Source organism: Eupeodes corollae, chromosome 1 (assembly GCF_945859685.1).
Source record: "Eupeodes corollae chromosome 1, idEupCoro1.1, whole genome shotgun sequence".
NCBI lineage: Eukaryota > Metazoa > Arthropoda > Insecta > Diptera > Syrphidae > Eupeodes > Eupeodes corollae.
The window spans coordinates 195,585,343-195,611,232 of record NC_079147.1 but is presented as its reverse complement, the minus strand read 5'-3'; the positions used below and the strand labels follow the sequence as shown (position 1 = coordinate 195,611,232).

General features: G+C 34.1%; 1 protein-coding gene across 2 annotated transcripts in view; it reads right to left on the bottom strand.

Moving 5' to 3' along the window:
• The window catches only part of LOC129942090 (gamma-aminobutyric acid type B receptor subunit 1), a 561,118-nt gene that overhangs the window by 445,336 nt on the left and 89,892 nt on the right, over positions 1-25,890 (bottom strand). For both annotated transcript variants that reach the window (XM_056050889.1, XM_056050888.1), the window contains exon 2: positions 4,699-4,953. In XM_056050889.1, the coding sequence (XP_055906864.1) occupies positions 4,699-4,950 (252 nt within the window). In that variant the 5' untranslated portion in view covers positions 4,951-4,953. The remainder of the gene's footprint in view (positions 1-4,698; positions 4,954-25,890) is intronic.

Genomic DNA, 25,890 nt, shown 5'->3' with positions numbered 1-25,890 from the left:
GGGTTCTTGAGCTATGGACGACGAAAAAAACGTGGCGATAGTACGAACGTACGTACACAGGCACGCAATCTTTTATTTCAAATCTAGGGACCTTGAAACGTCGAGAATGTAAAAATTTATAATTAGACAAATCGGAGCCAATACAAGAACTTCCTATGGGAAGTTAAACAAAATAAAAAATATGTGGCGCAATACAAAACAACAACACCATTTCTATGTGCGAGTTAGTACTGTTGTCAGGAATGGAGGAGACTTACAGTTTTACGCCGAATCCGAACGGCTAATTTGAGAAAGCATTTTTCATGACAAGAATTACTCTTAAGATTATCAATTCCTCGCAAGAGGCAGTACCCGTGAAGAAATCTTTATTTGTCACAGGTAGGGATCGAACCCAAGACTTCTGACATAAAAGGGTACCACCGGTACAAGGAGATTTAAATATATCCCTGCAAACAAATTTTGTCTACAAAAATATAAATACTCTTATATTTCCGTAAAATAAAGTTGAGCCGTTTTCGAGTAATCGATCTTTCTCAAAAATCTAAAGAAAAAAATGTTGATATTGTTGATCATCAAATATTATTGACACTATACAAGAACTTATGCAGACAAAAAAAATTATTGTAATCGGTTCATTAGTTCCAAAAAAATATATAAACACAAGGAAACGGTAATTAAGAGAAAATGTTTAGACAAAACTTCATACAAATCTATCGGTTCGTTTTGGATCAAATTCAATTTTAAAAATTTTAATAACACATTTGTAATGGGGACTTGTGCTATTTTTGGTCTTTAAAAGAAATGATAAAACAAATCTCCCTAAAACCTTGATTTCCAAGTTTCAACTCAATCGACTCAAAGGATAAGGCTTTAGGGGCGATGACAGAGAGACGGACTAAATCAGGAGATACACTTTTTTCGACTTCTCTATTATCGAAATGTTCGAGTTCGGATTTTTTTACGAATGTCAAACTAGCCATACAGTTCTTATAAGTCGGAAGGAAAAACTTAGTTGAAGCATCTAGCGTTATTGGTTCGAGAGAACACCAAAGTGTTCGTTTTTTTGTATTAAATTGCTATAGTATTTTTTTTCAAAAGTCTTTTCTGCGTTTTATTGATGTTATTATCTGTAAAACAAAATTATATGTTATATGTTCTATACTACGTCTTCAGAATAGGTCTACCAAAAACGATATCACTAACGTACGGAGCTACGAACGTACGTACACACGAACACACAGACTTAAATTAACACAAATCAGGTGGCGGTCATCAGTCTATTGACTAGTGACTTACAGTTCTCCACTAAGGGTACGGAGGGGACCAACAGTTTGTACGCCGAATTCGAACGTCTTATTTTAAAAAAGCAATTTTCATTTTAGAGAATTTGAGATTTCCCTGCAGTACCTCTTAAAAAACTTTAGGTGGCACTACTAGGGATTGAAACCGAAACCTCTGGCATAAGACACACAGCCATGTCCGTATGGACCTTTGATTAAAATTATAGGCTCCTTAAAAATTCGAGAAATATCAAAATCTTCAATTCGAAAAATTGGACGGATTTTAATAATTTAGCGTGGGAAGCTTATAAAACAAATGAAATTAATTCAAAAAGCTTAAATAATAAAAAGTAAAATAAAACACAGTAAAGGGAAAAAACCAAACAAAATGAATGATATTAAATATAAACATAAATAATTAAATCAAGTAAATCATACTTCATAATAATATTATAAATGCGAATGTAAGTTTGTTTGTTACGCTTTCACGCAAAAACTACTTAACCGATCATCATGAAACTTTGCACATACACTCTTGAAGGTATTAGAAGTAACATAGGATACTTTTTATTAAAAAAAATAAAAAAAATTTACGAAAAATAAGAAAATTGTTTGTCGAAATATCGTCAAATATAGCTACTTCAACGCCATCTAGCATCATAGTAATGAAGTTTCAACCCTGAATACTGTAATACCAACCCACTTTATTACCGAAGGTGACTACAATATCTAATTCAATTGAATATAGTTTCAACTGTTTCTAATTTTTCTATATTTATTGTTATTTTCTTCTGTCGTTACATGCAGTATAATAGCTACTATTCACGTTGAGGTTATCCGTAATTTTTGTGGTTAGCTGTTTCTTTATTATTTTAGATCTTGCTCGATGATGTTCATTCTTACTCTGCTTTTATTTGAAGAAATGCCTCGGAAACGGAAGTCTGGTCTATCCAAAAATTCATCACGGGCCCGTGCATGCCGCAAAAGTTGCACGAAATTAAGAAACTTCGGCTCACGCAGAGCTGAGGAGACAAGAACAAGCTGAGCGACAAAGAGTTTTGAGAGCAGCTGAAACGCCTCTTCAGGCACGAGTTCGTTTAAAAAGACAAGCTCCACTGCAGACAACTAGAAGAGCGATAGAAACACCATAACAATCGCAGGCGAGAAGAATGCACAATGCAGACCATTAAGTTATTATATTGACTCATTTCTATTATTATACCCTACCCTTACAATTTATCTCTCATACTAATTTAATTTCTCTACTGCGGGCGAAGCCGCTGGTAAAAAGCTATTAAAATAATAAAGCAATGTAAAATAAAATAATTCAGTGATATAATAAAACACACATCTTACTTAAAAAGGTCAATTTTAGATAAACAAAATAAAATTAAAACAATTAACTCAACATAAAAAAATATAAGTTTAAAAAATTTTTTTAAAAAAACCATGAATTGCTGAAAATGTGTTTAAAATTACTGTTTTTCAAATGTGTGTTTTAAACTTTCTATATTAATGCTTTAACGACTTTGGAAAACAAACAAAATATTAACTACTCCTCAAGGAATATTTTACTCATACTTTTTTCCATTTAAGGCTAATTTGAATTTCTTAAAAATCGGTTTTAGGAAATTTTAATCAGAGTGTCAAAAACTAAAAGGTAAACATTTAGTAAATGGCAAACATACTTTTAAAGTTCCTTAAATGATAATTTAACTTATAAAAAAGTTATAAGGTGCGAGGTACAATGATGAAATGTCAAAATAGAAATCTCGAAAGATTTGAATTTGAATATTTTAAAATACAAAACTCAAAATTATTATAAAAAAAAAACGAACCAACCACTTGACTTTTCACTAATTACAAATCACAAAAGTAGAAAATTAGTGAGAAGAATAATTTATTTAAGCTAAAAAAACATAATTTTTCGAGCTTGTTTTTTTAATTTATTTTACTTTCAACTTAAAATAGACTTATTGAACTTAATATAAATATTTTCAAAGAAGCTATATTAATAAAAATGGAAATCATTCTTAATATTAAAGGAAAGATTAATAACACGGAATGAGGTTGTACAAAAAGTTAAAAAGATGAAAAAAAACATTGTTAAAAAAGAGAAAAAAACAATTAATTCTAATTTAATTTCTTTTCTTGCAAAATGTTGCTTTTATTTTTTAATATACAAGTCCTAAAGTTAAAATTTTTGTTAAGAATTTTTTTTCTTTTTTCTGATTTAAATTAATGTTTCTTTTTAAAAATACAAACAAACAAAAATTACAAAACTAATCAATCATCACAGACATTTTTTTTAAATTTCTGAATTGATTAAAAAACATGATGTTTTTCTTAGAAACACAACATTATGTTTAACTTTCTCAAACCTCTATAAAATTCTTTATGTTTTTACAGAAAAAAGTAACAACAACAAAATAAAAAAGAAAAAAACGAACACAAAATAAACTGTTTAAGTTAAGCCAGTCTTCATACTTTTCTTATGCCTACACAACAGTACACAAACTCTCCTTCTTACATCTAATTTTATTTTCTCAAATTACTTTTTACAAACCCTCTGACTACGTATACCCTCCCAAATACTTTTTTTTCGTACATGCCTTTGCAAAAGCCCATAGAGCTTTGTTAAAATTTCATTTTCTATGCTTAAAGGATATTTACTTCAAAGTCATCTATACCTACCCTATACATAGATATAACCTTCTATATAAGGATGTCTATAGGAAAATTTCGTGCTTTAATTAAGGAACCAACAAAATTGCTTTGCCTTTTGGTGTAACTAAAATAAAAATAATAAGAAAAGAAAAAAATAGCACTTTCAAGGACACAGACACCATCATCATAGCCGACGACCTCAACGAAGTGGAAAGTTATTTTGTAAGTACTGCAGCAACACGACAAAAAAAAGAGGAGGAAAATTAGGTACTTAATGGGGGACAAACATTGATTCGTTGATTCGGGCCCAACCTCTATTATTATCATGAAATTGGAGACCTTCCATCAATCAGTCTTTCATTTTGAAGGAAGTGTCATAAACTTAAAACTGTTTTTTCCACATTATAATTTTTCTGCCACTTAAAGTTGTTCACTATACACATAATGAGAAAAATATTTATACCTGATGGATTTTGAATGCCTTAGGGTAATGAGTGACTCGTCCTTGAATATTATTGTAGAACGTTTAGAAGTGTTGGTGTTAAAGGATACATTTTTTTTGGCACAATTACCGATAATTATACACTATAAGGTTTTATAATTGGGAGCTAACAAGGCAAAAGTAATTAAATAGCACATTTAAACACCTTTAGTCATGATTATAGTGAGTTCGACCTCAATGGTTTTTGTTAGTCATAAGAGTTATTTCCATTGATTATTTTTTAAATATATAACAACAAAACAAACTTACCTCACTATCATTACTATGTAGAATCAACTTAAACCCGGGAAGTAGATTCTTTTCTTTATTAACATCATCCAATGCCAGCTTTGCAGCTGGCATACACGCCTGACCGCCTTGCCATCCTCCTTTGCCGGCTATCGGAAATATTCCACCAATATGTAATTCATCTGGCCGGCCGCCATTTGTGTGATTAACATTTAATAAAATTAATGAAAATAGTAAGAATATCCAAAATGTCACAACACCGCCACATGTCATATCCTGAAAAGAAAAACAAAAGAAAAATGTGAGTATTTAAGAAAGTATTGTCATTGCTGTTTTCTGTTAAGTTATTTTTCAATAAATCTTCTATTCAAATTTTTTGTAATTTGCCAAGAAATTATTTCTTAAATGATTTTTTAATGGATTTTAAAAATTCACTGCCGATATTTTTCTTAATAGGCAAAATTGTCAAAATCAAAAATTTAGGTTTGGGCTGATTCCTGTCAAGATATTAGAGGCATTTAATTACTGGAGTAGTTTTTTTGATGGGACTTAAATATGTGTAAGAATATTATCAATTAAATTTCTTTTGATTCTAACAAATCTTAAAAAAAAAAATCGTGCAACATTTTAAACAATGTAAAATTTACTACACAGAAGTTTTCTAGACATTTTAGCAATTTATTAGTGAATCCAAAATTTTAAACTTTTATTTTTAAATATTCTATTGTTTTCCCAAGAGTGGTCTGGACAATTCCATGCAGTAAAAAATGGTAAGTTCATAACCTCTACGAAACACCTTACCCCCCCCCCCCCTGGAAGATTATTTTTTTATGTTTCATAGAAACTTTCTTGAATCCAAAACGTATGGCATTGCCTTAAATGGGCATGACGATTAAGCTTAATTGTGTAGGAAAATATTTCATCTACAGATTTGTTAGAAAAACGATATTCCAAAATAGAGGTTTGCCTGTCGAAAAGAACTAAAATCTTCGTAATAACCTTTAAAATATTCATAAATATAGATTTGGAAAAAAATTAGTATTTCTTTAGATTATTTCAATAAGACTATTGTTTGAAAGAAAGAGGAAATAATCAGTTTTTAGGAAGAAATGTTTAATAAGTGATATACAACTTTATGTTACATTTTGTAAACAAGCATTTTTTATTTTATTTTAAACCGAACCTAAGCTGCCTTCAAATTCCAGAAATTTGTTTAACGCACGAAAAGAGTGTAAAGTTGCGTGTGAATTTGAGAGTACTTCTTCTAGTTAAATTTCGAGAGGAGCTCTAGGGAGACTGTTAATTTGGGAGCCAAATTTTAGAAATTTTACTATTGCGAGCTCTCTGCTAGAATATTGACAGCTTTCTTGCTGAGGGTACGCTCAAATCGTGTCCACTTGATAGATATCTTCTGCTAGCATATTACAAGTTGGCCATGTATTCTTAGGTAAGGTTAGGTTAACGTGGCTGCGGATTAGAATCCACACAGTTAGGCCAAAAGAAAAGGCCCATTGTGATACCGCATGAATCTAGAGAATTACTTCCTACTAGTCGAACCATTTTGAGCTTTTTATAAAGCGAAGAAGATATTTAATATCCTTTTTAGCTAGTTCACTGGGATTATTAAAAGAGTAGTCCCCAGATGAAGTTTGCGTCTGAGTGAAAGAGCAGGTCAAGTGCAGAGGAGGTGCGAGATTGTTTCCTCTTCTTCTTTGTCCATACAGCTCCTACAGAACTCATTTGAGGCTACACCAAGTCGTATTGCGTGTCTGCCTATAAGACAGTGTCCCGAAAGGACACCTATTAGGGAGCTCATAAGAAGTCTGCTTTGAGTTAACAAGTCTTTAGAGCGGCTTAGGTCCAGTGAAGGCCATATGCGTTTTGTGGCTGCGCATGTTGGTAAGTTGTGCCACCTAGAATTTGCTATCGCAAAAGCATAAGTTTACATGTAGTTATCAGTATACCTATCTCCTCCCTTTCAGGTGAAATAGGCATGACGGTTCCATTTTTAGCGAGTTCATCGGCTCTACAATTTCCCGTGATGTCTCTGTGGCACGGCACCCAACATAGGTGAATGTTAAATTGCTGCGCCATCTCTATAAGAGACGATCGACAATCGAGTGCCGTTTGAGATTTGGTTAAGACACCATCAAGAGATTTTATAGCAGCCTGACTGTTAGAGAAGATGCGGATATCAGAAGTTGATATCACGTTTTCTCTTAGCCAGGAGAGAACCTCTTTGATCGCTAAAATTTCCGCTTGAAAGAGGTGGAATGAGATACTTAGATTAAGCTTTTCTGAATATACCCCACTACCAACTCCCTCATTTGTCTTGGATCCATCTGTATAAAAATGAATACTTTTGTTATACAGGAGTTTTTGTCTTCCCAAAGTGAAGGGTTGCAGATGCTTTAATTATCGGCACTGTTTTTAAAAAAATTAAAAAATAAAGTTGGATCAAATCGTGGATAGATCGTTGTAACCAATTTCGTGCGGGGACTGCTCTTTCAAGAGCTTCAAATGGAAGATCCTCAACAGTTTCGAAATGTTTGCCGTTTGTTAGATAGTGAAAATTTTTGTTACAAAACGTTGGACCCATAATTGTTAAAAAAATATAATCAAATAACGGAAGCCATACCAATACGCGAGCATTTACTAGTAACAATAAGATGGTAAGGTGATTCATACAGCAGCCTTTAGTACCTTTTTCGTATTCCAGTATGCACAATAGGAAGAATTGTGAGAGACGTCTGTCCAGCAATTTTCAACAGTTTAAAAGACAAAAAGTTGATTGGTTTCTCCAATGGCCACTGCTTTGCCATGTTTTTTCTCGACAGCTACTCGTAAAATACGAGCTGTGTTGGTATTGGTATTCCGCGAGCTTATATCGAATAGTGGTAAACATATGTGTCCACTTGCAATTGACTTTCAAAAAGATTGAATGTCAAGAGTCAATTCTCCGCGAGCTACTCTCCAGATTAAGTTCACTTGCGAGTTCGCTCTCGAGAGCAGCTTGAGAGCGACTCGCAGCACGTTTACTCTCAAATGGACACCCATCTTAAGGCTTTCCTAAAGTATTTTTTCTTTCAAAATTGATTTTCTTTAAATATAAAAACTTTTGCGATTTTAATGAATTAAAAAAATCTACTTTTTCAAGGGTAATTACTTTGGATGCTCTAGAATCGCGATTAAAACATGAATCACTAGAATATAAATGTACCTCAGACAGCAAAAGTTTAACATTCGCTAAGCTTATGGCTAATTGAAATACATAATGTACGTTTCGTATGTAATTTTTTAATATAAAAGCTTTGAATCTTTCGAGAACTGAAGTGAAAATAGATTCTGCAAAGTGCCTTTTGTGAGTGCCACGCTATCTTCCCAACTTATTTGTTTATTTTTTAGTGAAAACATTTTTTAATGCTGATCAAAATATTTTCAAAAGGATCACTCAAAACAGAATTTTTAAAATTGTTGTCCTCTAACATCACGAGTAAGCAGTCAGACGTCAAAAGCGAACCAGAAAACTGTTCGTATTAAATTCGGTTTTATTTTACTAGAAAAAAATATCAACATTTTCTATCAAACTTTCTCATTTTCTGGCTTTTTAGAACTAAATTTTGTTAGAGTTTTCGAATTTTCAGGAGTGGAAATACGTATATTATATAATTTTTGGCCACTTTTTCGATTTTGCTTTCTTTTTATTCCTGTGTAATACGATTTCTGACATTTCTGTATGAAACGCATGCAGAGCACCTTTTAACTATTGTATATTGGCTCTTAATTAGGGAATATTTATAAACTGTTGGAATCTTGGAATACTTTAATATGCAGTGAGTCATCTAAATTATTTAGTAGCTGCCTCCTTATAATAACTATAATAATAATTCTTTAGGTTTTCAACCAAGAACCAAATTGTTACCTTGTCAAAACTATACTTAGAGAAAAATTCTCCATCGTTCATAAGGATGTATTTCCTCGGTACGTAAATTTTCGCACTTGCCGAGTCTTCAAGTATTTCGAAGTCTTCGTCTTTCAATAACATTTTATTAATTAAAGACAAACCAATTCTAGCTCATGATTTAAAAAAAACACACAAATCAAAGTGACAAAACATTTTTTCTAGGATAATGGCAGATGTCATTAGGATTTAAGGTTTAAAACCGTTCCATGATTTTAACTTAAGCTAAATTTTAAGAGATGTTAAAATTGTTTACAATTGGTTAAATCAAATATTTGTCGGAGTAAGCTATCAAAAATGGATTTATTATTATTATTATTATGGACAGTATTATTATGTTAAGTCTTTGCTAATGTCATCTGAGGTTTAAATAGATTGAAATGAGGATCGTTTACTGTTAAAATGTTGCTTCTCATTTGAAACTAATAGTGACAGTTATTGGACAAAATACAATGTTTAGGATCAAATGAGGACGATAGCAAAAAGCCTCATATGAACCCTTTTCATCTTGACCAAAGCTTTTTGCTTTGTTTATTTACTCCCTCTCTCTCTCTCTCTCTCTCTCTCTCTCTTTCTTTTCTTTCTGATTCTAATTTATAATACTCTCTTTCTCTTTCACTTTAATTTTTATTTCCTTTTCTCTCTCTTTCCTACTTGCTTTTCACTTTCTCTCTCACTCTTATTATTTTATTTATTAGGAATCTTTTTAAAATAAAATAATTTATATTTTAATGTTATCCTTTTTTTATTCATTAAACAAAACATTCTTTATTAACATTACTGATTAATTTAAAAATAATAATTCTTCGTCGAAATCGTCTTCATCTTCTTCGTCGTCGTCATCGTCGGAGTCTTCGTCGTTGCTGTTCTCGTCGTGGTGTCGTCGACTTTACTAGCTTCATCGATCGTTAACATTTTCACTATCACCTGCTCAATCCTTGTCATTTCCACCATCATTGTTGTAATTGTCATCATCTGTTGTGACAACAAAAAAAAGCCAGTACACGACCAGGCAGGCTTATCAACTATAAAAAACAGGACACTATCTATGTTGATAAACTTCATTAAGGACAAAATAAGGTTCACATCTGTAAAAAATGTCCGAGATTTTAATCAAACATGAAGAAGTCAAAAAAGTGGGCCCCCGATCCCATCCGTCTGTCTGTCATAGCCCCTAAAATCAATGGGTTATTGAGTTCAACCTTGGAAACTAAGGTTTTAATCAGATTTACATTAGACGTTTTTAAATTGTTCTTAAGATCAAAAGTAAAAGTAGTCCACATAGAAATTTGATGGTCAAAAATCGAAAATTCGAATTTTTGGAAAAAGGAACCGACTTGGATTCTCTTAATAACAAAACAAAATGTTTTGATTGCTCTAGAAGAGTACCCCCAATAGAACGAAAACGGGTCAACATTTTCTTATAAAAATCAAATATAAAATTTATAAAAATATATTTTAAATAACTGCGTACAAAAAATATTTTTGAACAAAAATTAAAAAATTATACCTATCAAAATTAATTTTAAAAAACCCGCTCAAACCATTTTCGGAAAAGGTTTTTTTTGGAGATTTTTATTTTGCAGCTAGCTATAATATTTTTGTTGGTAAATGGGAATACTTCTTCCGATTTATGCATTACATATTTCTATTTTATTAAAATCATTAAACAAATGTCTGCATTAATAAATTTCGAATTTTGTTTTAATAAATAATGGGTGTTTTTTTAGAGGTGAAGAACATTAAGGTGACAAAACTTTTGTAACTGGTGGCCATTTTGTCAGCTGTCAAGCTGTCAATTGTAGTTTAGTTTGTCATTACCATTTTAAGATTAATAGACTGAAGCCTGAACGAAGCTTCTAAGTTGTGCAAATTAATTTTTCAAGACATGGTTCTTTGCGAATATTGTTTGGAGGTGAAGCTCAATTTTGGTTGAAAGGTTACGTCAAAAAGGAAAACTGCCGTTATTGGAGTGATGAAAATTTTTAGGTTCTTCTTTAAGAACGATAGTCAACATAATATTATAGTCAATGGTATAGATCCATCCCAGGTCCAAGGAAACTTTACGGACCCTTGAATTTAAAACCGCTCGACTATTTTCTGTCAAAACTATTGACTAGTTCAAAGACAACACTTCTATAATTATTGTTGGAAGAAATCATCGAAAATTTAATCTCCATAGAGGACTTTGTCCAAGCTTGCCGTGAGGGTCATATGCCAGGAATCCTACTCAAATTATATAAATTGCATGACATTTCGAAGTTCTATACCTCTTTAAAAACACCCTTTATTAGTTTTCAGGTATCTAAAACTCTTTCATATTTTGAGCAGTATGAAAATCATACATTTAAAAAAAAAAACTGAGTTGAAGGTTATTGATGAATGCTTCTTAAATTTTTAAATGTTTAGAACCTCTTCTCTCCCTTTCCATATGAAAAAATATTCCTCAAAGCTAAAAATGAAAAGAATGTATTTACATAAAATTTGAAAGGCATCACAAAATTTATCATTCATTTCCTTTTTTTATGAAACTCGAAAAATAAAACATTTTGTTGATTCAATTTCCAAATTGAGACAAATAATAATAAATTTGCCAAAGCAAGCGAATTGAGAGCGAGTGTGATATCCTTGCAGCAATGTTCACTTAACGTTAGCAGCTTCCACATTGTTTCTCACAAAAACGTCATCGTCTTTGTCATATCAAGAAATTAAGTTCTGTGAAAATATATTCACATTTATATAATTTCCATCACGCATCCATGCATCTCAATTCCTTGCATGTTCTCGAAAGCTTGGCGTATATAGCGTACCGTACCGTACAAAAGCTAGCTACTTGAGTTGTTCTTGTCCTTAACTGAAGAACAAGGACATTTATTGTGCCAAAAGTGTGTGTCTCTTTGGCTTCCGAAAGTCTAAAATATACAACCGGGTGCGACGACGATGACGGCAGGAGCGGCGCGGCGTCGGTATATGTATATAAAATGTGAATTGTAGGCCTCAGGACATGTTTCTCCTTATTTTCCTCATTTCGAAGGATTCGTTTCTGTGTATCATTGTTAGTCTGTGCGTATGGATGTGTGTGTTTGAAAAGCCTCTTAACCAAGATCCCACTTGAACACACGTCTCGTCGGTCGTCGCTCGTCGTCGTCATCAACACCCGCTGAAGACGAAGTCGAACCCGAATCCGAGGACGATGACAACGACGACTAATGTGAGCTTATATCAGCAGCACCCAAATGGGTACACCGTACTTTTCATCTTCGAGATTCAAATTTCTGACAGTAGTCGGAGTCTGTAGACGGATGCTGGAGTCTCAGCAGACACAAGAGCCAAGAGCCGACAATTTTTGAGCAAATATAATGAAGTGAAGTGAAAGTGTTTTTCATTTTCTTTCCTTTTTTTTGACGTGTTTTGTATTTATGTATTTATTAAGAAGTGTCGCACATAATACGATGGCTTTTAAGCTTTCCACTCAGGATACACAAATCAAGGATATACACGCATTCAAATGGTTATTATTTTAACACTTCGTGTTATTTTTTTTTTTTTTTGAAGTGACTTTCTTTATCTTTTCACTGACAATTTTTAATGTCATCATATTTTATGGGAGCAGGGAAGACAAGCCAGAAGAAGATAGCACCACGTCTTTCAGCTCAAAATGATAAAAAAGGATTAAAGCAATATTTTGAAAAAATAAATTTAATTTCAAGAAAATATTATATCCTAGATTTAAACCGTGAACGTGTCTTTCTCTGTATGGAAGTCGTATCGGATACAATTTTGTCTTTTTGTTAAGACTTGAAAAAAATAGATAAGAGGAATTCAATGAATGATGCGATAAGTAGATGATGATTGTACGTGCAAAAGATTCATAGGGTTAAGCAAAGTTAAGACTTTTCATTCGATAAAAGAGAACGTGACTATAAATAACTGTTGGTTATTTCGATTGGGAAGAAAACATTGTAATCAATTCCAAGAGTGAGGCCAAGATACCTCTTTTTGAATGAGCTTTATCCTAAAGATGTGACATAAACCTGTGTCAAATAGAAGCGGATTTTTTTGGTCAGATAGGGTTAATCGGTTCAAAAGGAAGACACGTCCTTTAAAGAGGAGGAAGATTTTATTTCACCAGAAAAAGTATCGTGCTTTCTTTTTGGTAAGAATTGCTCACGAGAATTTGTATTCCTTAGTAGTTTTTCTTAAACAACTTAATTTTGTTGATAAAGCAGAATTCTTAAACTTTTCAAATGAATTAGGTTAGCGCAACTGTCTATTGAAAACTAGAACTATCAACCATTCCTTTTTGCGACTCATTTCAGGGATGGAGGGGACCTACAGTTTTTATACCGAAACAGAACGACTAACTTAAGAGAGTACTTTCCATGACAAGAATTACTCTTGGAAGATATGTGAATTTCTCGCAACAGGCAGTACCCGATACAAAACTTAAGATGGCGCAGCACAAGGTTATTTATATAACTGCAAAAAAGTTACAGATTAAAGAATAAAAAAACTACCTATTCTTCCTATAAACTAGTTGAAACTAGAACAACAACAGCAGCAAATCTAACTTTTTTCTTAATCCATTTTTTTTTTACATTTTTATGGTCTTTTTTTTCTTAATCCATTTTTTTACATTTTTTTTATTTTGTTTTTGTGCCACCATTTCTATTCTACTTAAAACTAAACTTTAAAACTAAAAACCAAGTATGTAAGTCGGCCAAAGCTTAAAAATTCATCCCGACTACCAACTATCAAGTACCGATTGAAGCCACCAAAACTGGTTCTCCTGCTTCACTCTATCAGTTCGGTCCCGTTCAGACACAGGAGCTCTGATCCGCCTTGTGCCATGACGTCCTGATTGTACAGGAGTCGCCTATCCACGGTTCTTCATCTGACGTGGTAGATTAGCGGAACTGCCAATCAATCCCGTATCAGACCGTATCTATCTAAAACGAGGTATGCCTCTGATGGAATGAAGCCGCTCAAGCGTGCACTCTCAAAATACTCGTCGTTTGGATAGAACGCACCGAAAATTAAATTGTTTGTCGAATGTGACCTCGAACGAGTTTTATCACGAAATTGTCAATTCTGTTAAGTCGAGCCCCGTTGTGTAGGACCTCGTTGGAAAAGTAATGCACGTAAGACGATTCGGCTGTTCGATATAAGATGGTACAGCGTCGTAAACACTGCCGCTCGAACACCCAAAACTTCTCCATCTGGGAAGGGGCAACGTTGAACCACACAGGACAACCATAAACGATCATCGGCCGTATGAGGGCCATGTAGCAAACAACCTTCACTCTTGGTTCAAGCCGACTGCTACAAAATAGAGTGAATGCTCTCCTGGCCCTGGTCAGAGCAGCATTTATATGTCTATCGAAATATAAATACTGATCTAACCAGATACCGAGGTACTTCACTTCACAATTCCTCGCTAATGGCTGCCCGTGGAGATCAACGATGACCATCCTGCGCCAATTCTTGCATGTATCCCTCGTGTCCCTAGCCAACGGAGTCCGCAACAAAATTTTCTCCGACTTCTGGACATTTGTTTTCAGTTTGCAGTCGTCGCAATATCGCTGAATCTTTTCAAAATCACGCTTCAAGAGAATTTTAATAACATCAACCTTTCGGTCCGTTCTGTTCGCAATTAGATCGTTGGCGTACGCAATTACCTTTGTAAGACTACCTATCAGTTCGCTGGTGTAAATGCTAAGAGAATCGGCGAATTTACCGCTGTCTGTTGAATACCATTTTTAGTAAAGAATGTTGTGGTAGAAGTTACATTGCCACTTTTGACAACAAACTTTCTACCGTTATGCATATCATAAAGTACATACAACAAGGGTTTGCTTAAGCCAAGCTTGCTCAGTTTTAGGTAAAGACCCTCTAACCATACTTACCTTCTCCAAATCAACCAGAACAGCACCTGTGCATTGTTGTTTTGATTCATTCCATTGGATATCAGAAACGAGTTTAGACGCAGCATGAATTGTGTCATGACCAGCCTTGAACCCGAACTGATTTTCTGGAATTATTTTGTTGTCCGCAGCCCACTTAGTCAGAGCCCTATTGATGATCTTTTCGAAAACTTTGCTAATATTTGGAAGAAGACTTATCGACCGAAGATTTGAGTGGATGGAGTTGTCCTTTCCCTTTTTCGGGAAAGGATGAACCACAGCGGTCTTCCAATGCACTGGATAATATGCATTATTCAGTGCATTATTGAAGAGTGTGGTGTAAATGTCAATTGCTTCCGTCGGTAAATGTCTTAGTATAACGTTGGATATACCATCGACACCTGCTGCCTTTTTATTTTTTATTGAATTGAAGATGAGCCGAAGTTCAACCTTCGTCACTAACAAGAGGCTTGGTCCCGTTTGCTCGGCGATTATGGCATTTGCCAAGGAATCGCTAATCTGTTTTTCAGGTCGTGGTTTGGGCGAATGCTAATGTTCACCTTGTATACTTGCTGGAAAGCAGCTCTCACCGCCTCCACTTTTTCCTTCGGATCTTCAATTATGTAAAAGCCATCGTCATTGGATTTTTCTGGATCTATTTGCGCTGTCCTGAGTACGTCTCTGTTCTCTTGTCGTTCTTTTTCTTGAATATCTTGTTAATTTTAGGGAACATACTAGGGTCACTCAAATTAACTGACCGGTTCTTGCGGTCCCCGTACTTGTTATTTGATAACCTGTAGTTCTCTTTAATCAACAGATTGACATTTTTTATTGACGACTTCCGTGTCCTAACTTCCAAGTCATGTGGGTGTGCGTCTGTACAAGTTTTTGAGTTTGTCAGTAAGCCACTCTTGTGCCTTCGCAGTGCGTCAATAGTCGCGTTTCTGTAAGCGTCCATATGGTCCCGTTCTTTGTACTTTGGTATTGTCCGTTCCATCGTTCGTTTTATTCTTTCGTCCATCTGTTTTAAATGTTGGTCAATTTCTGTATTTGTCAGGTTTCTGTTGTTTTGTGGGGCTATGTCACTCGAACGAAGTTCTCTAGGGCATTGGTGAAACGAAGCCAGCGCATCTTACTGTAATTGTAAGAATGCGTTGCAACGTATTATTCCAACTCCACTTGTTCGTTCGGAATGTGCATTACAGCAGACAGTCCGCAGTGATCACTGTCGTACTCAACTATCTGTAAGCAGTTTCGAGGGTGATTACCCACTTCGTGTGTAACAGTGAAACGCACTTACCATCATGCTACGGGTACTACGGGTACACTAATATTATTAGAACATAAAACCAAATTTAGATTTTCAGCTTTTAAAAATGAAAATAAAAAAAACAAAACACACATAACACATACACAAATTATAAAGTTTCACCAGTTCATAAAAGGGAGTTTCTTTAGCTTCAAAATAAGATAGTCCAGCAAAGAAGTTGAAAAAAGGTGATATATTGGCAATGAGGTTTTTCACATTGTTTAAAAAGTCTCATAAAATTTAGTAAGCTTGACGTAAGTTAAGAATGGCCAGAAGTCGCGAAAACAGTTTTTTTTAGTGATTATCCCCGTTTCTATAGGTCTAATAGCTAAACGGAAAGGTTAGCATCCCATCAGCAAATTAACCGTTTCGTTTTTCAAAAAGAGTAATGATTAGGATATGATTTAAAAACCTTGGAACGGACCGGAGTGCTTAAAAATGAATTTCTGAAAAATTAATGTCAGTTATATTAAATTTTTAGTACTATCACAGCATTCTTCCAATTTCAAAACTAAGGTTCCAAATCATGCACTTATTATTTGTGTGCAACACAGTTAAGATAAAATAACCGATTAGACTTATTTTTATCACTATCAATTTCATTTCAAAAAACTGTTGAGCGGTGCACAATTTCTGGGTTCCATCTCCGAAGAGCTTGAGTACATAATCAAATGATTAAGACGGACATTTTAGCAATTTTGGTGAAGGCGTTAATTGCATTAGACATTTAGAAACGGAGATAACCAGGAAAAAACCGGATATCCCCATTTTAGGTGGTATTATAGACTTTTAACAAAATAGTGTGTTTTTTTTTGGAAAGCCCTTCTAGTTAAGTAGAAATGTATATGAAAAGCAAATACAGATCATCAATAGTATCAAGGCATATTCAAATTAAAGTGAAATCCATACTGCGGATAGAGATTTGGCTTTTATTCGAGTATCGAAATCAATTTTTGAAATATTCATTTTTGGACTTAGTAACGTTTGATACCCAATTGAATCGCGATGAAAGTGTTCGTAGAGTAGTGTCCAAAATACAACGCACTATCATTAAAATAAAATCAAGATGAACTTAAATATTTCGACAACTTATTTTAACTAATAGTGTATTGTAATAAACTGACGACTAATATTTAATTTGTGTATACTGCTACAACATCAACTGTAGTACTACTTCCGTTGAGAATAAAAGCTTTAAAGTTTCTTGACAAGTCTTAAAAAAATTAAGATAAGACAATTCAGATCTTACTTCTCTTTGTGAATTTCATCATTACTTAGCCTAAAACAGATCTTTGAGTTCTCTGCGCGTCATTGTGAACTTTTTTTAAGGAAATGGACATTAGATTAGGTGGATCGTTATTTTCTGGTAATTTCTCACTGTAGGTAGGCAGAAATGGCGATCTCAAGGCAACCTAGCCTGAGATCCAATTAGCGCTGTAGTGCGCCGTTTTGATACCAAAAACTCGTTTGACCTTTGATTGAAAGGGATAGATTTATAGAGAAGCTTCATAGCGATTATGTTAGAGCCATTTTGTCGCATTAAGCAAAAAGATAAGGTCTCTAATCTTTGTCTCAGATAGCTCATCAAGTTCTTGAAAGAATGCTTTTCCAAAGTATTTCATTCTAGCGTTTGCCAAAGCAGGACATTTGCAGAGGAAATGGATTATCGTTTTACTCTCTCTTTGGTCACTACAGCTACGGCAAAAAGTGTTGGAAGAGATACCCAACTTCTCTGCATGAACTCCTATAAGCCAATGTCCGGTACAAACCGCAACAATCCTGGCTATGTCTTGCCCTGGCCTGCATAGAAGATCGTTTGTACGGGTTTTATTATAGGTGGGCCATATCTTCCTAGATATAATGCAGTTGGGTACATTGCTCCACCTTCAGTTTGATTCAGTTTGGTAGATAGAAAAGATTTTACCATTCATAGCATCAAGAGGAATGTTAACCATTTCCGCAATTGAGCTATGAAGGGCCGATCCTTCCCTGGCTAGCTCGTCAGCCCGTTCATTTCCCACGATACCACTATGGTCCGGAACCCAGATCAGGGTGACACTGAGGTTAATATTCAGGCTCGCAAGCTCATCAAGACATTGCTGGACCAATTTAGATGAGGATATGGCCGAGTTGTCATCAGCTTTGTCGGTGTCTGTTCCCCGAATTTGCAGAGTTTTAATTTTGGAATTCCTTATGCCAAAACTGAGTTTGTATTCGGCCTTTTCGAATGAAAACACCATCTCCGAGAGCTTGCCCTCGATAGAGTTCCACACGTTCAGCAGACCTTTGCTGTTTGTGGAGAGCTCATCCACAACTGCTACGTGGGGGTCATCCCTGACAACCTCACTAAGAGTACGCAGTTGCGCTGCTCCAGTTGGTGCTTTCACTGGCTTTGTCCTTGCTCTTTTTCTGAGAGGCGCAGATCTCTACCTGAGATCTGTTTCGCTTAACGGCCTTTTCTCGGCTGGCCAGAAGATTGTTGTACTCACTGTACTATGTATAGCATCCCAAAAGAACATGGCTGAAGGTGAAACAAATTTCCAGATAACTCTATAACTCCGCTGTAAAACCTTTATTTTATTTGACAAAAAAAAAACATAGAACTGATAAAATAGGAATTCCTTAAGCTTAAACTATTCTAAGCCCAAAGTTTGTAGCCCTTTACTGAGTATCACTCCTCTAATAAAAGAAAAACATACAAGACACTAAATGCTAACTAAACAACTATTAAAAAAATGTGTTAAACTAAGCAAATAATAAGTAACAATGATTAAGCCAAACCTAGGTTTGTGCTCTGATTAAGGACGACAAGGAAGCCTTCAGTTTTACTTTAAAGTCCAAGCTTCTTTTGATATGTATACAGTTTTGTTTAAATCAAAGGTTAATGAATGCAAACAGCGAGATCAGCACGTCATACGGATAAAACTTTTAATCAACTATTGTTTAAATTTTAATTAGTCTTGGAACTTTGTTAAATGTTAAAACATGATGTACTATCACAGAGAACCTTATGAACAAAAAGATTTCTCAACAAATGAGTTTTTGACCTCTGTCACTCAGCTGACTTCCTCATTTATTTGGCTTTTATTCTATACGCAGAGCTTCATGTGAACTTTATCTACACCACAACCACCCCCTCATCCCTTCTTCTAGATCGAAACAATGTATGTAATATTTCTTTCAACCCTCTTATTCAACAGTTGTACCCGCAAGGATTTTTCTAAAAAAAAAAACAGACAAAAATCACAACAAATATGTACTCTAAGAAAATGTACAGAAATGAACAAAAGACTTTCGTGTGTAAATAATAACGCTACCAAAACCATCAAAAACACATTCACATACATAAATAGATCTACAGTGAGTCGTTGGTTTGATGGTGGCAATGGTTCTTGGTGTCTTTGGTTCTTTGCTGTGTGTTGCTTTGTTGCTGGCAGCGCAAGAAGTAATGATGAACGAAAGTTGTAATTTTGTTCAAATAATGTGGCAAGGAAAACTTGAAGAATAAATTATTCCCCTAAGGGGACTTTACACATCTCCTTCGTCGTCGCATTTTTGTTTCTGTTGTTGTTGTTTTTTTTTCTGTTCCAGTTCTCTTCCAACAGCAAAAGATCCTTAGTACTCTTTTGGTTACGAAAAAAAGAATCCTGTGTATATTCAGCTGCTGCTACTGGTGCTTCTGTTTCTGTTGCTGTTGCTGATTGCTGGGAATGGTGGTAAAGATCCAGAGCAAGACTCTGTTCTGTGGCCAGCCACCAGCTACCATCCATATCCATATCTCTCCCCCAATACACAACATCATCAGCATCACATATGTGGAATTATTATTTTTTATTTTTTTAGCCTGTTGTCTTATAGCCGTTTGTGTATCATTTATGAGAATGATGAAACAGAAAAGATGGTGTCTATGAAAATTGTGCAGGAAATAATGAGCAAAAATAAGGACTTATTGCAATGGGACCAGCAGAAAAATTATTAAACAAAAAGATAAAAAACAGAAAACAGAAAACACTTGCAGTTAAATACGATGAAATTCATACATCACACTATTCACTATCAACATACCCCCCGTGGTCGTTGTCGTAGTCGTCATCCCCCATTTTCTCGAATGGAAGGAAAATCATCCACCTCCACCACATTTATGGAAACAGGGATGCATTGTAGGTATGAGGTTGTTTGGGTATGGGAAAAGGCATATGGGTGTTAAATTGTAACATGTTATAAAAAGGATTTTGGTTTTGGTTTTGTATTTTTGTTTTTTTTTTTTCCGTACCTATTCTGGTAGAAGATGTGGGGCTTGAGATTGGTCCTGGTGCTACATACAGTTTGATTCATGTGAATATATATGCAATACATGCGACGAACATGCTATCAGCATAGTTATTTTTGTTTTATAAAAAAAGAAATGATTTTCTAAATGGGGAGATGAAAATAGGGGACGGACGTCATGTTTTTTATTTATATTTTTTACTCTTACAAAGTTATAGATATTTACATGTGTACTTTCTTTTTCAACATTTTGTTTTGTTTTTATTCAACATTTTCAGTGCCGGAATTGAAAATACTTTCAGACGTTCTAAAAATGAAATACTATACCACTTATAGGGGAAACAAATGATGATAATGCTACCAAGATAAGTAAGGCCTAAGGCGATACTTATTACGAAAAGCTGCTTGTGGGGAAAGGCTTCCGAGTTGAGTGGTAAGATTACTGGAAGGGAATTAAAGAAAAAAATAAGGATTTACTAAAAACTAAGATTATCGTATTGAGCTTTTTCCAAAAACGAAACAAAATTTTAAATCTTTTAACTTATTAATATTTTTTTTTCCTGAAGGATATTGTTTTTTATAAAATCATCTTCTACGATTTTAATTAAAATATATTAACTGAGAATGTACAAGGTACACAAATAAGTTTTTTTTTATAATTACAGGCACTCAAGGATTTATTAGTACCCTCTTTAAATGTTCTTAGAGTTCTGAACATCAAAATGGGAGGGAAAAACAGATGTGGCTAAAGCATTCCACATTCTCGATGTGCTATTTAAGAAAGAATCTCTATACTTGACAGTACGCCCGAATTTGAGCACAAGGTTAAACTGATGAGCATTTTTGGAAGTTCGAGTATTACGGCTAAACCGTTTAAGGGCTGGAATGCAACTGGCTAATTCTACAGAACATTGTTTGTAAAAATGTCGATAAAACAACGAAAGGCATGATACATTGCGGCGGTGTTCCAGCGATGTAAATGTTTCTACCACCTATCGTTTTAAAAGCACTTTTTTGTGTTCTATCCAAGATATTTAAACTTGTTATTGGGGCACCTGCCCACTTATGCGAATTATATTCAAACTTTGGACGGATGAAGGCTTTGTATTGAATTCTAAACGGTTTATGACTCCCCATTGACAATGCTGTCAAGATTAGAATTGAAGTGATAAGTCGTAGAAGATGATTTTGTTGAAAAATCTTCTTCAGGATATGAAGAAACTAACCCATTGAAAAAAACTCAGTTTTAACTTTTTCGCAGTTTTGTCGATTTTTTGACATGTTGCATTCACACCGCTAGGTCGAAATCCTTTATTATTTACAAAACCAACGTCATATCATAAGCAGCTAGAATACAAAAAAAAAGATCTTCCAGATTTACGGAAACTCTTTATGTCCAGATAAATAAGCTACTTGACTACAAAATAATGTGGAAGATTTAATTGTTCCCAGTATTTCCAAAAACTTAAATATTAGAAAAACATTTCACTCAAACAAACAGGGTGGGGCGTGGTTACTTCCTTATTTTAAAAAATCGTAACAAAAAAAGTATTGGCAATACTGATTTAATTATTTTTTGTGTGAATAGAAGTTCATTTAAAATTCGATTTTATTTGGTTTTAACGACATCTCGAAGGTGGCCACAGTTCCTATCAATTCACTGAGATAGTCTAAATTTGAAATTGTACCCCTTTTCCCAGCATATCTGTGCTTATGTTGGCGATAGCTGCACGAATATTATTTTTACGATGACAAAGGGTCTTTGGACGATCAGTGTATACCACCAATTTAAGATAGCCCCGCAGGAAAAAATCACATGGGGCTATATCTGGCGATCGTGCTGGCCACTGAAGATCGCCTCTAAAAGAGATGAGCCGTTCGGGGAAATGTTCACGTAAAATATTCATTTAACTTCTTGCCTTGTGAGCTGTGGTGCCATCCTGTTGAAACTACAATTCCCCTACATTAATTTCTTCAAGTTTGGGCAAAAAAAGGTACACAATCATGCTGACATTGCGTTCAGAATTGACCATAACTGCTCTTTCGTTCTCTTCAAAGACCCACGGGCCAATTATGCCAATTCTGGATATTGCACACCAAACAGGCACACGTTTTGCATGCAGAGGCTGCTCCAATATGAGATATTTGTGATATGCAATGATTTGTTTGTTCACACATATTGAAATATGGAAATGTGCCTCGTCACTAAGGAAAACAAGGAGTCCTCAGGCAGATTTTCGAGGAAGGCTTCACATGCATTTTTTCGAGCAACATAATCGCGTGGATTAAGTTGTTGCACCACTGCAAATATGTATTAATGAAAATTAAGTTCCTCGTGAATAATTCGTCTCACTGTGCAACTAGAAATCCCTAAAGCAGCTAAATGTTTGTGTGCAGATCGCCTAGGAGATTTCAAAATCGCCGTCCTTACCCTTTCGATGTTTTCTAGCGTCCTGACGGTTTAAGTTTCTTCTGCGTACTACCGGTATCTCTTGACGTGTACACCCACAAAAAAATCGATTTCCGATCAGGCACACAAACTGCAGGTGCGATATTGAAAAGGCTTCTGAAAGCACGCTGACTTGCCATGATCGAACGGCTGAAAGAAAAGTAGGCCTCCACGGCGAACACGCGCTCTTGCTATTTCCACTGCATTGTTGACACTGAACTAGTCATATCGAAAACCTAACATAACGTGCTTTCGAACAAGCCATAAACCAACGCTCTACTATTAAAATCCGATCAGTTGCGAGAGTTTCAGAAAAGGGAGTAACCACGCCCCAACCGTACAAAAATGACAAAAATTTGTTTAACTTTGAGACTTACAAATTAACTTTTTCTGATCATATTGACAAAAGCAACACTTTTTTAAGTTAAGTTATATCACAATCATGTAGGTGCTGGCGTTTTTTTCCGACCGCTTTATTATGGCAAATTGACTATTTTTAGTCTTAAATCTTCTATTTTTTTTTTTAAAGTGTATTTAAGCTAATTTTTTAACAACTGTATTCTGAAAACAGTTTCATCTACAGACAAAACTTTATAAGTTAGTTTATTTTCCTTGAAATGGCCAAAAATGATTGTATACAAAAAATTCTTCTTCAGATTAAAAAATAGTACCTAATGTCTTGCGATCTTTGTTTGAGGTCGAACACTTTTATTATTAATACGGCCATAAACTCGTAACCAAAAAATCAGATCTAACGGACGGAACGCGTTGTCTGATGTATAAAGTTACTGCACTATGTTTGCTTTCAAATTTCTTAAGTCAGCGCCAACAAAAAAAAACCATTAAGTCATTAACACCATTCAGACAAATAATATCAGAAATCTTATGATTTGCAGACCAAAACGAAATTTTAGAATATCTCATCAAATTATTTTGACAACCTTGATAATAATGACCATCTAGACCATCAACATTTTATACATCGACCATTAACACAATATAAGAAACTTAGACCATCTAAGAAAATATAGACCAATGTTGACTAACTGGCAAAGTTATACCATTAGGGCATCTAGTCAATATAGGCCATAGATGGTATAGACAATAATAGAAATGTAGATATTTTAGACTATCTAGTTTACTATGTACATCATAAATCATATGAATGCAGAGTATCTAGGTGTAGATCATCTAAATAATTAAGACTATCAAGACAATATAAGCCTTTTAAAACATCTAGTCAATGAAAACCATCTTAGCAATCTTGACTAATTATACCAATATACATCAAGTAGACAATCTTAACAATCCAGAAAATATTAACCACCTAGACAATATTGATTGCTTTGGCCATCTAGTTAATCGAGACCGTCCAAAAAATTCAAACCACTTGAATATTATTGTGTGTGACGAAGAATAGAAAATATAGACCAATTTATACCTAAGATCAACATTTCTTAAGAGGTAATTAGATTCGATTAGATAATATTTTATTAGATAAGATAAACCTTAATTGTTGGTTACTATAATAATTATGTTAAATTTTGTATTAAAGATTATAAAGCATCCCCTTTTAAGCAGTCTGACATTTTATAAAATAAATTATATTTAGTGACTACAAAGGTAAGTTTAGAAATTTATTTATTAATGTACACCTTTAAGCAATGAACAATAAAATATAATAATTAAAAACTAAGAAAAAACTTAAGTTTAAATGATTTTAAAAAGTAATTCAACAATCAAAATATAAATGTAATAAAAAAAGAAAACAAAATCGATCTACTAATTCATTTTTTTATATGAAACAAATATTGAAACATTGACTGTTTTGCATATCGTCGTCGTTCTATTAAAACTCCCTAAGTCCATTTTTTGTGTTTCGAGATATTTGCATTAAAAGTTTGAAATCAACATGCAAATTAATGGATTTTGGGAGTTTTAATTCTTTATAATTTAAAAATGGTGCATCGTTAAGCTTAGGGACTTTTGAAAAAATATAAATTTTGTCATTTGCATGAACTTAGTGTATTTATTTCATTTTTGCGGAAAATAAACTTAGGGAGTTTTGAAAGAACGACGACGATATTTTCGTCCAAATTTAACATGAAAAACGGAAATAATGAGAAAAAATTACAAGATCTTCAATGTCTGGCTTTTGTATTAACTAAAACAAAAATGTGAAAATTAAGTAAATATTGTAGGGGCTTTTAAAGTTATATAGGGCGGTGGGTATTGCTCAAGACAAGTTAAATATGCACCTCTATTAATATTCCGAATATCTCGAACCGAGCAGTTTCCACCCATACTCTTCATTGAGGACACTGAAAAATTCGTCATACTTAAGATAACTTTTATTAAGATGAAGCCTAAAAATTTCCCGCAAAATTGGACACTATCGCGTCTTCATTTTGCTTTAAGAGAATTTATGCTCTGACTTTTAATATAAGGCTCATATCAGAGGTAGAAAGGTAACTTCTTAAATATTTGTTTTCACCTAGATTAAACTTTAAAGTTATAGATATAATATAATACTTGAAGAAGAATCCTGAGCCAATCAATATGCATCTGATACTTCTGTTCGTCTACTTTTGGAATGCAACCATAGAAAATATTTTGCAGTGCTGCTACATTGATTTTTACTTAAATTGAAAGGGAAACCAAATGTTCCAAAGCAAGTTTACGCCATTTTTTAAAAGGAGCATAACTGCAACGAAGATTGTTGTTAGTTTTTAACTTTGGTTAAGAAATTAACGTTAGCCTTCAATTTTTGTACACAAATAAGAGGTAAACCGGACTCAGCTAAGATAGCATCGTTTGGAATATTCGAGGGTAATTTTAATATTCTGTAAGTAAATATTTGGGTTTTTTCAATATCTGCAATAATTTTATAACCGCAGACTTCCTTAACATATCAGAAAGAAATTGTAATTGTGGCGTTCAAAACTTTAAATTTGGACGTTTCGTCCACAAAATACTTCGACAGAAATTGTGACCGCATTGAATTAACTGCTGACTTGACTGCATCCAGTTTTTCTTTGTTATGAGCATTGATACTCAGATTACTTGAAATAACAAAATCTAGGTACTTAAATTCGTTGACAACATCGATGCTAGCGCTAGCTTGATTTCGGAATATCATAGTTTTAGATTTTGCAGATTAAATGTATAAACCCAACAGATCAAAAAAAGACAAAATCAGCATACAGCAGCATTTTTACAAATATATCGCCTGGTATAAGATTCTCGATATCATTTATGAACAAGGCAAACAATAACGGATCTAGAACGCATTCCTGTGGTACACCAGTTTTTGAGCTAAATG